This window comes from Rattus norvegicus, chromosome 5 (assembly GCF_021556685.1).
Source record: "Rattus norvegicus strain SHRSP/BbbUtx chromosome 5, alternate assembly SHRSP_T2T, whole genome shotgun sequence".
Lineage (NCBI taxonomy): Eukaryota > Metazoa > Chordata > Mammalia > Rodentia > Muridae > Rattus > Rattus norvegicus.
In genome coordinates this window covers 150,315,619-150,328,464 of record NC_141538.1, presented here as the reverse complement: position 1 = coordinate 150,328,464, position 12,846 = coordinate 150,315,619, and the positions used below count along the sequence as shown (strand labels likewise).

The following is a 12,846-nucleotide window of genomic DNA, read 5'->3' as shown; positions in this document are numbered from 1 at the left end:
AGGGACCTGGAATGTGTAAAAACCAGCTAAGAGCTGTAGCCTCCTGTCTGGACCCATCACCAGGGCACGGAGAGCCCAGGTGACAGACTGAACCACAGAGGACAATAATGGAGCTTAGGGGCAGTGGCTCTGAGCTCTGGGAGCTGTACAGATCGGAGTCTGAAATACCTCACTGTCTCCTTCCCAGCCACACGTCTTTGAGATCAGTAGAAAGAGAATTTTCTTTCTTTCCCTTCCCCCTGCCACTTTGGACAGGGCTTTACTCTGTAGCCGGGGCTGGCCTTGAACTCTTGGCAATCCTCCTGCTTCCGTCATACAAGTGCTGGAATTATAGGAATGTACTGCTAACCCAGTAGAATGGTATCAACCCAAAGTTGCAGTGGGAATGAACCACTGCTCTTGGCATAGTGCCTGGCTTGCGAAAGAAAAAAATACTCCAAGACTTGTATTTATTTAGTTTGAGACAAGGTCTTGCTAATGTAGCTTTGGCTCACCTGGAACTTGCTTTGGGAGATCAGACTGCTATCAAATTCATGGAGATCTATCTGCTTCTCCCTCATTTTGAAATGCTAGGATCAAAGGCATGCACTGGGGCTGGAGAGATGGTTCAGTGGTTAAGAGCACCGGACTGCTCTTCCAGAGGTCCTGAGTTCAATTCCCAGCAACCACATGGTGGCTCACAACCATCTGTAAAGAGATCTGATGCCCTGATGTATCTGAAGACAGCTACAGTGTACTTATATATAATACATGAACAAATCTTAAAAAAAAAAGGCATGCACTACCATGGCCCAGTCACTCCAAGAACATTGCTTCAAGAAAGTGCTGGGTAGTTGTGACACATGGTTTTTAATAGCAGTACTTGGGAGGCAAAGGCAGGTGGATCTCTGTAAGTTTGGGGCCAGCCTGGTCTACATAGTAAGCACCAGGACAGCCAGGGCTATACACAGAGAAACCTGTCTCAAAAAACAAACAACAAACAAACAAGACAGCCAATAAACAACTAAATAGTCGGACTAGTTCCAAGAATACCTTGTACAAAGCAGGGAAAGTTTTGGCCATCTTTGAGCTCCCAGGAGCAGACGCTCTGAAATTGCCTGGGGAGCAAATCCTTTAGACTCAGTGTACGTGAGGGCAGGTTTGAGCCGAGGAAACCCCATTCCCAGAGCCTGGGGACCTTGTATGCATTCACCATGGTTCTGGTTATGTAGCTGAGTGGATTCTCTCACAGAGCACATCCAGTCTCTATCCACGGAAGAAGAATGAATAAAAGTGGTACCCTGGAATCAGGGCTGGTCTAATAGAAGACCTGGTGAGTTTTGGGCTCAGTAGAGAAGTTTCTAGAGGTCTCTCCCCTCCGCCAACTGTGCAAGGATCCTGGCTACAGAGCTGGGGAAGGGCTTCTGGGACCCTCTCATTTTCCGAGTGTTTGTTCGACTCCTTTCTGTGTTGGTTGACCCTGGGTCAAAGGGCATCCAGGAGAAAGCCCTGATATCCTACACATTGATGGATAATCACCAGACTGTGAAGGGTATGTGGGTGGGGGTGGGGCTGAGGATCTCACTATTACCTCAGATGACAGTCCTCATCTTGCCTCGTCAGTCCCGCCCCTCTCTCTGCTCAGCTCATTACATCCCTCTCAGTCACTTCAAACCTTCTAAAATGTGTGTTGACCTCTTATAGAGAAGAAAAACTGAAGCGTAGGGGTGAGGCTACTTTTCCTGATCATGTGGCTAGAAAACATATCAAGAGGGCAGTCTGGCAGTCTAGTTCCAGCATCTGGTGAACACTTTGCCACACTCCCCTCTCCTGTCCAGTATTATAAAAAGAAAAAGAATTATTTTCATTTCTGTGCAGGTGGGTATGTGATACATGAGTGCACTGCCGGAAGAGGCCAAAAGAGGGCGCCAGATCCCCTAGAGCTGGAGTTCGAGGCAGCTGCTAGGCTTAGGGGACTGGACTTGGGTCTGAACCAGCTCTCCAGCCTTTCCCATATGGTTTCAAGGGCTCTGAGTCAGGAATAGAAGAATAATGAGAAAATAAGTAAATAAAAGGAAAAATAAAAGAAGCTAGGTGGTGTCGATGCACGCTTTTAATCCCAGCACTCAGGAGGCAAAGGCAGGAGGCCAGCCTGGTCTACAGAGTGAGTTCCAGGACAGCCAGGGCTACACAGAGAAACCTTAGCTTGAAAAACAAAATTAAAAATCCATTTTTGGCGTTGGAGATTTAGCTCAGTGGTAGAGCGCTTGCCTAGGAAGCGCAAGGCCCTGGGTTCAGTCCCCAGCTCCGATAAAAAGAACCAAAAAAAAAAATCCATTTTTTCCCTTCAAGGCGGGGTCACATGTAGCCCAGGTTGGCCTCATCCTCACTACATAGCAGAGGATGATCCTGAACTCCTGATCTTTCTGCCTCTACCTCCAAAGTTTAAGTATTAAAGTCACAAGCTTCCATGCCCAGCTCTAGAAATGGATGTTTATATGTTCTCAGTGTGAAAGCCCTTATTGCAAATCCCCCTGACTACTTGTCAGGCCCCTCACGTGGATCCTCACGTACCCCCTCAGCTGTGCTGGCACTATTCAGGCCTTACCTTAAAGACCGAGTTTTAGTCACATCTCACAGCTTTAGTTGAAGGGACTCTCCAGGATAAAAGAGAAAGGCCAAAGCGGACAGAGCAGCCAGGACGGTGAAGCATGTTGACAATGCAGACCAGAAGGAAATATAAAACAAACATGATTAGTGTCCCCTGAGCTAGGAGCTGACGCTGACCGTGAAACAAGAAGCTCTCAGAGAAGGATGCGTGGGAGAAGAGAGCATCCGGAAAATAAATCACAAGAGTCTAAGTAAGTTTTAAAAAGAAAATGGAATGGTTGAGAGGTAATGAAATGGTAGTTCTCTGGGGGTTATCTCAAAAAGACACTAAAAGAAAACTAGAGGCCTGGGGTGGGGAGCTGGCTGCACGGGTAGCAGTGTTAGCTGCATACGCTGGAGGACAAGAGTTTGGATCTTGGGCACTCGGGTAAAAGCAGGGTACACTTAGGGAGGAGGGAGGTGGAGGCAAGCAGGCTTCAGGGGCTCTCTGCACAGCTTGTCTAGCTGACGTGGTAAGTTCCAGATCCAGTGAGAAACCCTGTCCCAAAACCAAACCAACCCAAAATCCCCAAAGATGGAGAATGATGGGAAAGGTCACCTGAGGTCAACCTGTGTCCCCCACACAGAGGTAGGTGTATATTCGAGCACACCTTGTACTAAAATATATATATATATATATATATATATATATATATATATATGATAAAAGACATGTCAGAAACTGTCCAGTAGGCCTGTTCAAGCTGGCAAACTGCAAATGAAAGTCACCCGAAAGCACGGTGTCACTAAATGTCACCAGACAGTGTCACCCCTGTTACCAGGTGGCTAAGCATCAATGGAAAATTCTAGGGTTTCAGGGTGAGGTGGACAGATTGCATCAGGAATCAGAATTGGCTTTTGGTTCTTCCAGGGGCTGCCAGGCAGGCGACGAGGGGACCCTGACCTCAGAGCTATGATGGGAAAGTATGTCCGCCTATGATCATATTTACCGTCAAAGGAGTCAGAAGTTAGAATAAAGACATTTTCAGAGAAGGCGATAAAAAGCTTTGCTCCTATAAGCCTTTTCTCAGGAAGCGGCTACAGGATGTGCTCCACCGAAATGAGGGTATAAACCCAGAGGCAGGGAGACGGAAGCCAGGAAACAAGGGGAGCTGTGCAGCTGGCCCGAGCGAGAGAGCATCCGGCCTCAGAAGCAAATGGAAGAAGGAAGGTTCTAGAAGGGAGATCACTGGAAAAACAGAGGGATGCATAAATGACGTGGCTAAATAGAGAAGCTTTTAAAGATCTGGTGAAGGGGATTGGAGAGGGCCTCTCGGAAGAGATGGTGTCTAAGTAGAGGCTTGGTTAAGTGAAGTGGCAAGCCACGACAAACTTGGGGGTGGAGGTGGCAGTAAGCCCAGAAGTCCTGAGGAAGGTTGAGTGCCACATGTTTAAGGAATAGCAGGAAGGCCAGGGCATTAGTCAAAGAGTAGGTTTGGAGAGCCTGGATCCCAGAGGTGGTCGGAGCCAACCTAGGGAACATAGAGGGTGCTTTGGGGAGGCCCTGGGGGGTGAGAGCAGAATGGGTGTGTGGTTTGTCTTGCAGCTGGAGTCCAGAGGACCTGAAGAGGTCACCAGGGCAGGGTGTGGGTGTGGAGGACAAGAGAGCCCCTCAGCCCAACATGGACCAGCCCCAGGAGCTTCAGCTCCCACTCAGCAGCAGCCCAGCTCCCTCTTGGGATGGAAGGAGCTGTCACAAATCAAAATAGCAGGCAAAGAGCAGCCTCGAATTGTTCTGCGTAAGAGCAGAGAAATTAGACAAGTCAGCTGTGGGCTCGAGACCGCCTCCCACACAGCTGCAATCCACACCCTGCTGAAGACACACTTCCCGAGACTCGCAGCAATTCTGGATCCCAGCAAAACTTTCGCTCCTAGTTATTTTGGGAGGGAGTGGGACAGATGCTGGTCTTGAAGGACAATGAGGGAGCCTTCTTCTTTCTTCTTCTTTCTCCTTCCTTCTTTCTTCTTCTTCTTCTTCTTCTTCTTCTTCTTCTTCTTCTTCTTCTTCTTCTTCTTCTTCTTCTTCTTCTTCTTCTTCTTCTTCCTCTTCTTCTTGTTCTCTTCCTCCCCCTCCCCTCCCCTCCCCTCCCCCACCCCCTCCCCCTCCCCCTCCCCCTCCCCCCTCCTCCTCCCCCTCCCCCTCCCCTCCCCTCCTCCTCCTCCACCTCCTCCTCCTCCTCCTCCTCCTCCTCCTCCTCCTCCTCCTCCTCCTCCTCCTCCTCCTCCTTCTTCTTCTTCTTCTTCTTCTTCTTCTTCTTCTTCTTCTTCTTCTTCTTCTTCTTCTTCTATTCCTCCTCTAACAAACAAACAAACGACAACAACAACAACCAAACCCAACAGCAAAACCCCCAAACCTCTGATCCATATTGGAGGAAAAGCTTTAACAGATAGTTTGGTCAGCTGGGCTTTCGTGGGAGCATGCATGCCTTTAATCCCAGCACTTGGGAGGCAGAGGTAGGTAAATCTCTGTGAGGTAGAGGTTAGCCTGGTCTACACAGTGAGTTCTAGGACAGCCAGCGCTACGTAGAAGGCTCCTTTCTCAAAAAAAGTTCACAGTTGTCTTTGGCGGTATGATGAGCTTGAGGCCAATCAGGACTATCTTACAGCTTTGTGTCCTGCCCACAAAAAGAAGAAAGAAAAGTGAGATGAAGGACTTCCTTCTCAACTTCATGAGGCATCTAGACTCCTGACTCCCACCCTTGATCTGCTGGGGTTTTTTCCAGGATGGGGATCCAACCAGGCGCTGTGGTACTAAGCTGTACCCTCTGCTCAGATCTGCTGAATCTGAGTTTCTGGATTTGGGGCTTTAAATCTCCATTCAGTGGGGGAGAGACAGGGAAATGGAAGCTTAAAGAAATAGCACACCACAGTACAGAGGCAAGGAGAGAAGACAGGCTTTCTATGTGTAGTCCTGGCCATCCTGGAACTCACTCTGTGGACCAGGCTGGCCTTGAATTTAGAGATCCATCTGCCTCTGTTCCCCTAGTTCTGAGATTAAAGGCATGTGCCACCACAGCCGGGCTTCAATGCTATTTTTTACATTTTGTTTTGTTGGGGGAGGTTCACATATAGCCTAGGCTGGCCTTGAGCTGTCTATGTAGCCAAAGCTAACCTTGAACTCTTTTTTTTTAATTTATTTTTTATTTTATATACTGTAGCTGTCTTCAGACACACTAGAAGAGGGCATCAGATCTCATTAGAGATGGTTGTGAGCCACCATGTGGTTGCTGGGATTTGAACTCAGGACCTCTGGAAGGGCAGTCAGGGCTCTTAACCGCTGAGCCATCTCTCCAGCCCTAACCTTGAACTCTTAATCTTCCTGTTGCCACCTTTTTCCAAGTGTTGAAATTATAGGTGTGCACCACCATACCCAAAGATTTATTTGTTTCCAAGACAGGGTCTTAATATTGAAGCCCAGGCTAGTGTTAAATTTGTAATGTTCCTGCCTCAGCTTCCTGAGTGCTAGGTTTATGATTATGGGTGCACACTTTCCCTTCCACACCCTGCAACTGGTCTCTGCCTTTGGAAAGTCACTTTCTCCTCTCTTAGAGCTCTCCAGCTATAATCTGATACATCAGGAATTCCTCCTGCCTGCCTGCCCTTCTCTGGTTGGTTGGTTGGTTGGTTGGATTGCTTTTTATTTAGATTTATTGTATTTTGTGTGTATGGGGGCTTTGCCTGCATGTATATCTGTTCCCCACATGGACTAGTAGTGTCTGTGGAAGTAGTGAGCCTCCATACAAGTGCTGGGAATCGAACCCAGGTCCTTTTGCAAGAACAGCAAGCACTCTTAACCACCGAGCCAACTCTCTAGCCCTGTGAGCATCAGGCTTGTTTGCTAGTTTTGTTTGAGACAGAGTTGCTCTGCGTAACAGCTCTGACTGTCTTGGAACGTATTTTGTAGACCAGACTGGCCTCTTCTCTGGTCTTTCTTACTGGTCCAGGATGTGAGAAAGAACCTCATCTTGCCCGGGTGTGGCTGTGTTTTTATGACGAAGACTTTGCTCTCAGCCCACCAGGCTCTATACAGAAGAGACCATGGCTGTGTGCACTAGCCACACAAGCTATGCCATGGATGGCTGTACGCAGCATGGAGTGTGGAGGATGCTGGGAGTGTTAGGGCAGTTTGGTTGCGTACATCTGGCCTGATACCCGGGCTCATACCCTTAGTGTGACTGTCAAAGTGGCTCACCTTCCTCACTGCATGGGGTCAGGAAGGGGAAGGAACCATGGCTTTCACAGAGGCATGGGTCTAGTTATGTGGGGATTAAGAGGGCTACATGGAACCAAACACGGCCAGAACCCAACCCTTGGGTGCTACTGCAGAGGTCACGTCAGAAGGCTTAAGGTCCCAGTAGAGCCTGTCACTCACAGCTGACCAATCATATTCCCCAAGTCCAGGTAGATGGTCTAGCTCCCAACTTCATTCCGTATAGATGAAGTATAATCCCCTGAGGCCAGTGAGAATGGACCCCCACAGGCTGTCTCTGACCTCTGCTGGTCAAGCCTTCTGGCAGCTGAACTCCACACAGCCTTTGTCCTGAGTGTTACATAAGCATTGGGCTCAGGGCTACATTCTATATAAATTGTGTTCCTGTGACACTTTCTTTCCTTCCTTCCTTTTTTTTTTTGTTTTTTGTTTTTTTTTGTTTTTTGTTTTTTGTTTTTGACAAGGTGTCATGTAGCTAAGGTTGGCTTTAAACTCATGATCTTCCTGCTTCTGCCTCCCTGGTGCTGGGCTTATAGGCTCCAGAGAGATCCTTCTCCTTCAGGGAGAAGTGCTGGTCCACTGGGTAATTCAGGGATCTGATCCCATCTTGGCTCCCAACCCTTTTAATTTGTTTTGTTCTTCTGAGAAAAGGCCTCATGTAGCCCAGGCTGGTCCTCAATTCCCAGTGTTCCTGGATTAGCCTTCTGAGGGCTGGGATTTCGGGCATGTGACACACCACATTTGGTCCTGCCCTTCCTAGATCTTTTTTTTTTTTTTTTTTTTTTGGTTCTTTTTTTCGGAGCTGGGGACCGAACCCAGGGCCCTGCGCTTCCTAGGCAAGCGCTCTACCACTGAGCTAAATCCCCAACCCCCTTCCTAGATCTTTAAGCAAGTCCCTTCACTCCCCCAGTTTAATGGAAACTGAAATCAATGAAGTGGTCATTTCCCGTGCTCTTCCTTTCAAGGTACACTAAGCTGAAGACGGCCACCAACATCTACATCTTCAATCTGGCCTTGGCGGATGCGCTGGCCACCAGCACACTGCCCTTCCAGAGCGCCAAGTACCTGATGGAAACGTGGCCGTTCGGAGAGCTGCTGTGCAAGGCTGTGCTCTCCATTGACTACTACAACATGTTCACCAGCATCTTCACGCTCACCATGATGAGCGTGGACCGCTACATTGCGGTCTGCCACCCTGTCAAGGCCTTGGACTTCCGGACACCGGCCAAGGCCAAGCTGATCAACATATGCATCTGGGTCTTGGCTTCAGGTGTTGGGGTCCCCATCATGGTCATGGCAGTGACCCAACCCCGGGGTGAGTAAGAGAGGGAGCTGCAGCATGGGTCTCTGACCACAGGAGGGCCTGGTCACTTGGGGACCTCTGTGGATTTCCAAAGCATGTATTTAGGCAAGTGGGAGTGATTGCCAGTGTGGGTAGCAGGGCAATGGAAGGTGAAGCTTGGCCAGTGGGTTGGAACGTCAGCCAGTGAGGGGTTGGGTGGTGGATTGTCGTGAGGGTGAATGACTGGTTGAAAGGTTGCTGGCCAAAAGGAATTTATAATAAGATTGTGAATTGGCTGGCCAGGACCATGTAGATTGCAGGAAGATGGCTAGATGGCCAATGGTGATTATCAGTGACCCGTGAGCAACAGATCTGAAGGATCTGAAGACCCATCCCAAACTCCCCTTTATCCCACTTTGAAAACCACTGGAGGGGCTGGAGAGATGGTCCAGTGGTTAAGAGCACTGACTGCTCTTCCTGAGGATGTAATTATGCTGGCAGAGTGCTTACCCCACATGCACAGAGCCCTGGGATCCCGTCCCCAGCCCTTCATGAATCAGGTGTGGTACTGCACACCTACAAGCCCGGCAAGGGGATTGGGAGTTCAGGGCTGGCTTTAGTTTGATAATGAGTTCGAGGCCATGAAACCAGGCCTCAAAAACAAAAAAAGGGGGGGCTGGAAACATGGCTCAGTGGTTAAGAGCACTGACTCCTCTTCCAGGGGTCCTGAGTTCAATTCCCAGCAACCACATGGTGGCTCACAACCATCTGTAGTGAGATCTGATGCCCTCTTCTGGTGTGTCTGAAGACAGTGACATGCATAAAATAAATACATCTTTTAAAACAAACAAACAAACAAAGACAAATAAGGAGAAAAAATTAGCATTGGCTAAATGACCAAAAAATGAGGCCCAGAAAATGGCCCGAGGGAAGTGGCAAACAATTAACATTTCCCAGGGCATCTTTATTAGTCACTAACGCTGCTATGTCAAACATCCTCAAGTTCAGGGGCTTAAAACAGAAGTTTGTGTCTCCTTCCACTACAGTCTATTGGGGAGGAGGATAGTTTGGGGGTAGCGGGTTCCCAGAGGAGGTATCTGGCCAGCACATAAATACAGAAAAGAAGTTGGGGGCTGGAGAGACGGGTCAGTGGTTAAAGAGCACCCGACTGCTCTTCCAGAGGTCCTGAGTTCAATTCCCTGCAACCACATGGTGGCTCACAACCATCTGTAATGAGATCTGATGCCCTCTTCTGGTGTGTCTGAAGACAGCTACAGTGTACTTATATATAATAAATGAATAAATCTTTAAAAAAAAGAAGTTGGGGAAATCATAACCATTTTCAATGTTAGTGCTCATCCCTTCCCAGTGTCAACTGTTCCCATGGCCCCCACCTTGATGTAAAGACGTGTGGGAGGGTATCTATGCTATAGTAACCAACCTGCGAGCCACACCACCTCATAAACAAGGGAGGACTCCCCTCCCCCTCTCTCTTTCTCTCTCTCCAGACCTTATCAGAAAGAAAGCCTCACTAGCAGGCATTGGAACTTGGCCTTCCACCCAAGGCTCCTGCCCTTAGGGGTGGTCTCTCCTCCCTTTTGACCCCTGGGTAGAAGTCTGTAGAGGCTTGAAAGGAAGGGGGAGATGATTGGGTGGTAGGAGACCTCTTAGACACCTTGACCCTCAAGGGCAGAACCCTGGGGCCATTACACAGCCTTTGAGTGTTTGGTTTTGCCTGAGCAACGGGCTCCATAGCTCACCATCAGCCTTGGGTTTAGGAGTCATTAACTGTTGGGAGCTGAGTCAAGTGGGCCTCCTCCTCCCTCCTCCCTCCTCCCTCCCCCTCCCCCTTCCCCTCTCCTCCCTCCTTCCTCCTCCCTCCCCCTTCCCCTCTCCTCCCTCCTCCCTCTTTCCCCCCTCATCCCTCCTTCCTCCCCCTCCCCCTCTCCTCCCTCCTCCCTCCCCCTTCCCCTCTCCTCCCTCCTCCCTCCCCCTCCCCCTCTCCTCCCTCCTCCCTCCTCCCTCCCTCCTCCCTCCTCCCTCCTTCCTCTTTCCTCCTCCCTCCTCCCTCTCTGGGCACCACCACCCATAAGCACACTGATCCTCAGTCATCCCCAGAGTCCTCCCAGGATGAACTACCCTAGATGCTTTGTGGCTCTCCAGCCCCTTTCTCATGACTCGCAAGCTGCAAGTCTACTGTGCATCTCCTGGAGATCTTGAGCATCCCTGGGGCAGCTTCCAGCCTGCATCAGACCTGCCAGGTCCTCTGAGATACTCATCTAGTCCAAGCCTGTTCTCCAGGACAGGAAGCTCCTCTTCCTTTTCCTACAGGGTTGGCTATTGGGAAGGGCTTTGATGTTTTAGTTTACTCTTGGATATAGTCTCCATGTAATTTTGTCTAGTCTTACACTTGAGAGCCTCCTACCTCAGTCTCCTGAATGGTGGGCTTATAGATGTGTGCTATGTCACCTGGTATGAAGTTGTTCTTTACATTCGCTGTTACCTGCCTGAGATGCAGGCCCTAGCACTGACCTCTGGGCTCCAATTTCCTCTGAGTGCATCAACTGTTTGAGCCCCACTGACCTACATACCTTATATATTTGCGTCTATTTCACAGCTGTCTTAAGAAATGTCCTTGGGACAGGTAGGGCTGGCTAGATGGCTCAGAGGTGCTTGCCACCAAGCCTGACAGTCTTGAGTTTGATCCCTGGAACAGGAACGGTGGGAGGAAAGAATGAACAACTGTGTATTGTCCTTTAACTTTCACATGTATGATACACACACACACACACACACACACACACACACACACTGACACTCACTGGACAAATAAATCTAAATGTAACTACAGGAATGTGGATAGACTATTAGCCCCACCATAAGGAAATTTGAAGACAGTGAGTAATTTGCCCAAGGCCACACATACTTGGGATGGAGTCAGACTTCCTTCTCTTCCTCTTCTTCTTTTTTTTTTAAATTTATTTTATTTATTATATATAAGTACGCTGTAGCTGTCTTCAGACACACCAGAAGAGGGCATCAGATCCCATTACAGATGGTTGTGAGCCACCATGTGGTTGCTGGGACTTGAACTCTCTTATAGCCCAGGCTAACCTAGAAGTTAATGTAGTCAGAGATGACCTTGAACTCCTGCTCCTCTTCACCTCCGTCTCCCAAGTGCTCGGGTGACACACGTGCCACGAGGCCCAAGTTAGTGCGGTGCTGGGAATTGAACCAGGGACACTCTAGCACCTGAATTATATCGCCAGCCCTAACCCACTGTTTAAATCAACCTTCAGTCTTGTTCAATCCACTGGATCAATTCCTGGGCCAGGACAAAGTATTACTTATGGACATAAGGGCTTACATAGGACCTGGGAGAGGACACAGAAGGGACCTCCCAGATAATCAATTCTGGGGTCTTTAAGCATAAGAAGGAATTCACCAAGTAAAAGGACATACTAGACCTCAGAATCTCCTCGACCCAGCTAGTGATTTTGAAAGGGGGCAAGCAGACGGCGCCCCTTAGGCACACAGACCTCTGACCCGTGTCTTTTCCTTGTTTCCCCGGACTCAGATGGAGCAGTGGTATGCACGCTCCAGTTCCCCAGCCCCAGCTGGTACTGGGACACTGTGACCAAGATCTGCGTGTTCCTCTTCGCCTTCGTGGTGCCCATTCTCATCATCACCGTGTGCTATGGCCTCATGCTGCTGCGCCTGCGCAGCGTGCGCCTGCTGTCCGGCTCCAAGGAGAAGGACCGCAGCCTGCGGCGCATCACGCGCATGGTGCTGGTGGTGGTGGGAGCCTTCGTGGTGTGCTGGGCGCCCATCCACATCTTCGTCATCGTCTGGACGCTGGTGGACATCAATCGGCGCGACCCACTTGTGGTGGCCGCGCTGCACTTGTGCATTGCGCTGGGCTACGCCAACAGCAGCCTCAACCCGGTTCTCTACGCCTTCCTGGACGAGAACTTCAAGCGCTGCTTCCGCCAGCTCTGTCGCGCGCCCTGCGGCGGCCAAGAACCCGGCAGCCTCCGCCGTCCCCGCCAGGCCACCGCGCGTGAGCGTGTCACCGCCTGCACCCCCTCCGACGGCCCGGGCGGTGGCGCTGCCGCCTGACCTACCCGGCCCTCTGCTTAAACGCCCCTCCCAAGTGAAGTGATGCAGTGGCCACACCGAGCTCCCTGGGAGGCCATGGCCACCATTGGGACAGCTAGAATAGGGCCCACACGGGGGGGAGGCCTCCCATGAGGGCCGGGCCTGAGGAATCAAAGGCTCCGGGTTGGAGGGGTGGGGATTGGGAGGGCAGAGCTGGTGACTTAAGAGAGTGACACCTAAACTAGATCCATTATTAGTAAGACCTCTCCTTTGGGACAGAACTCTGTCTTGGGATGACATCAGGTTCTGGCCTTTTGAACACCCAGCTCCAGTCCAAGACCCGAGGATTACAGCTCCAGGAGCCAGGAGGGGCCAGTAATGGGGTCGGTGACTCGGTCTAGCTGAGGTCATTTGTGTTATGGGGAGGAGCCTCTCTTAGGGGAGATGAGGGGACAGGTCAATGAGGCAAGGCAGCTTGGGGCTTGATTAGAAGATAAACTTCCCCCTCCCCTCCCCAGGGGGCAGGCAGGGAACGGGCAACTTTGGAGAAGAGTTAAAGTTCTCATCACGTTCCGAATAGCGGCTGAACTCCTGAGGCTAGTCCAACGTGACTTCTTTGCAGAGAGGA

General features: G+C 50.1%; 1 protein-coding gene across 1 annotated transcript in view; it reads left to right on the top strand.

The window, feature by feature from the left end:
- Oprd1 (opioid receptor, delta 1) overlaps nt 1-12,430 on the top strand; it is a 34,519-nt gene extending 22,089 nt beyond the window's left edge. Inside the window, 2 exon segments of the mRNA NM_012617.1 lie at nt 7,804-8,153; nt 11,698-12,430. Coding sequence (NP_036749.1) covers nt 7,804-8,153; nt 11,698-12,239 — 892 coding nt within the window. The 3' untranslated portion in view covers nt 12,240-12,430.
- The last annotated feature ends 416 nt before the right edge of the window (nt 12,431-12,846 follow it).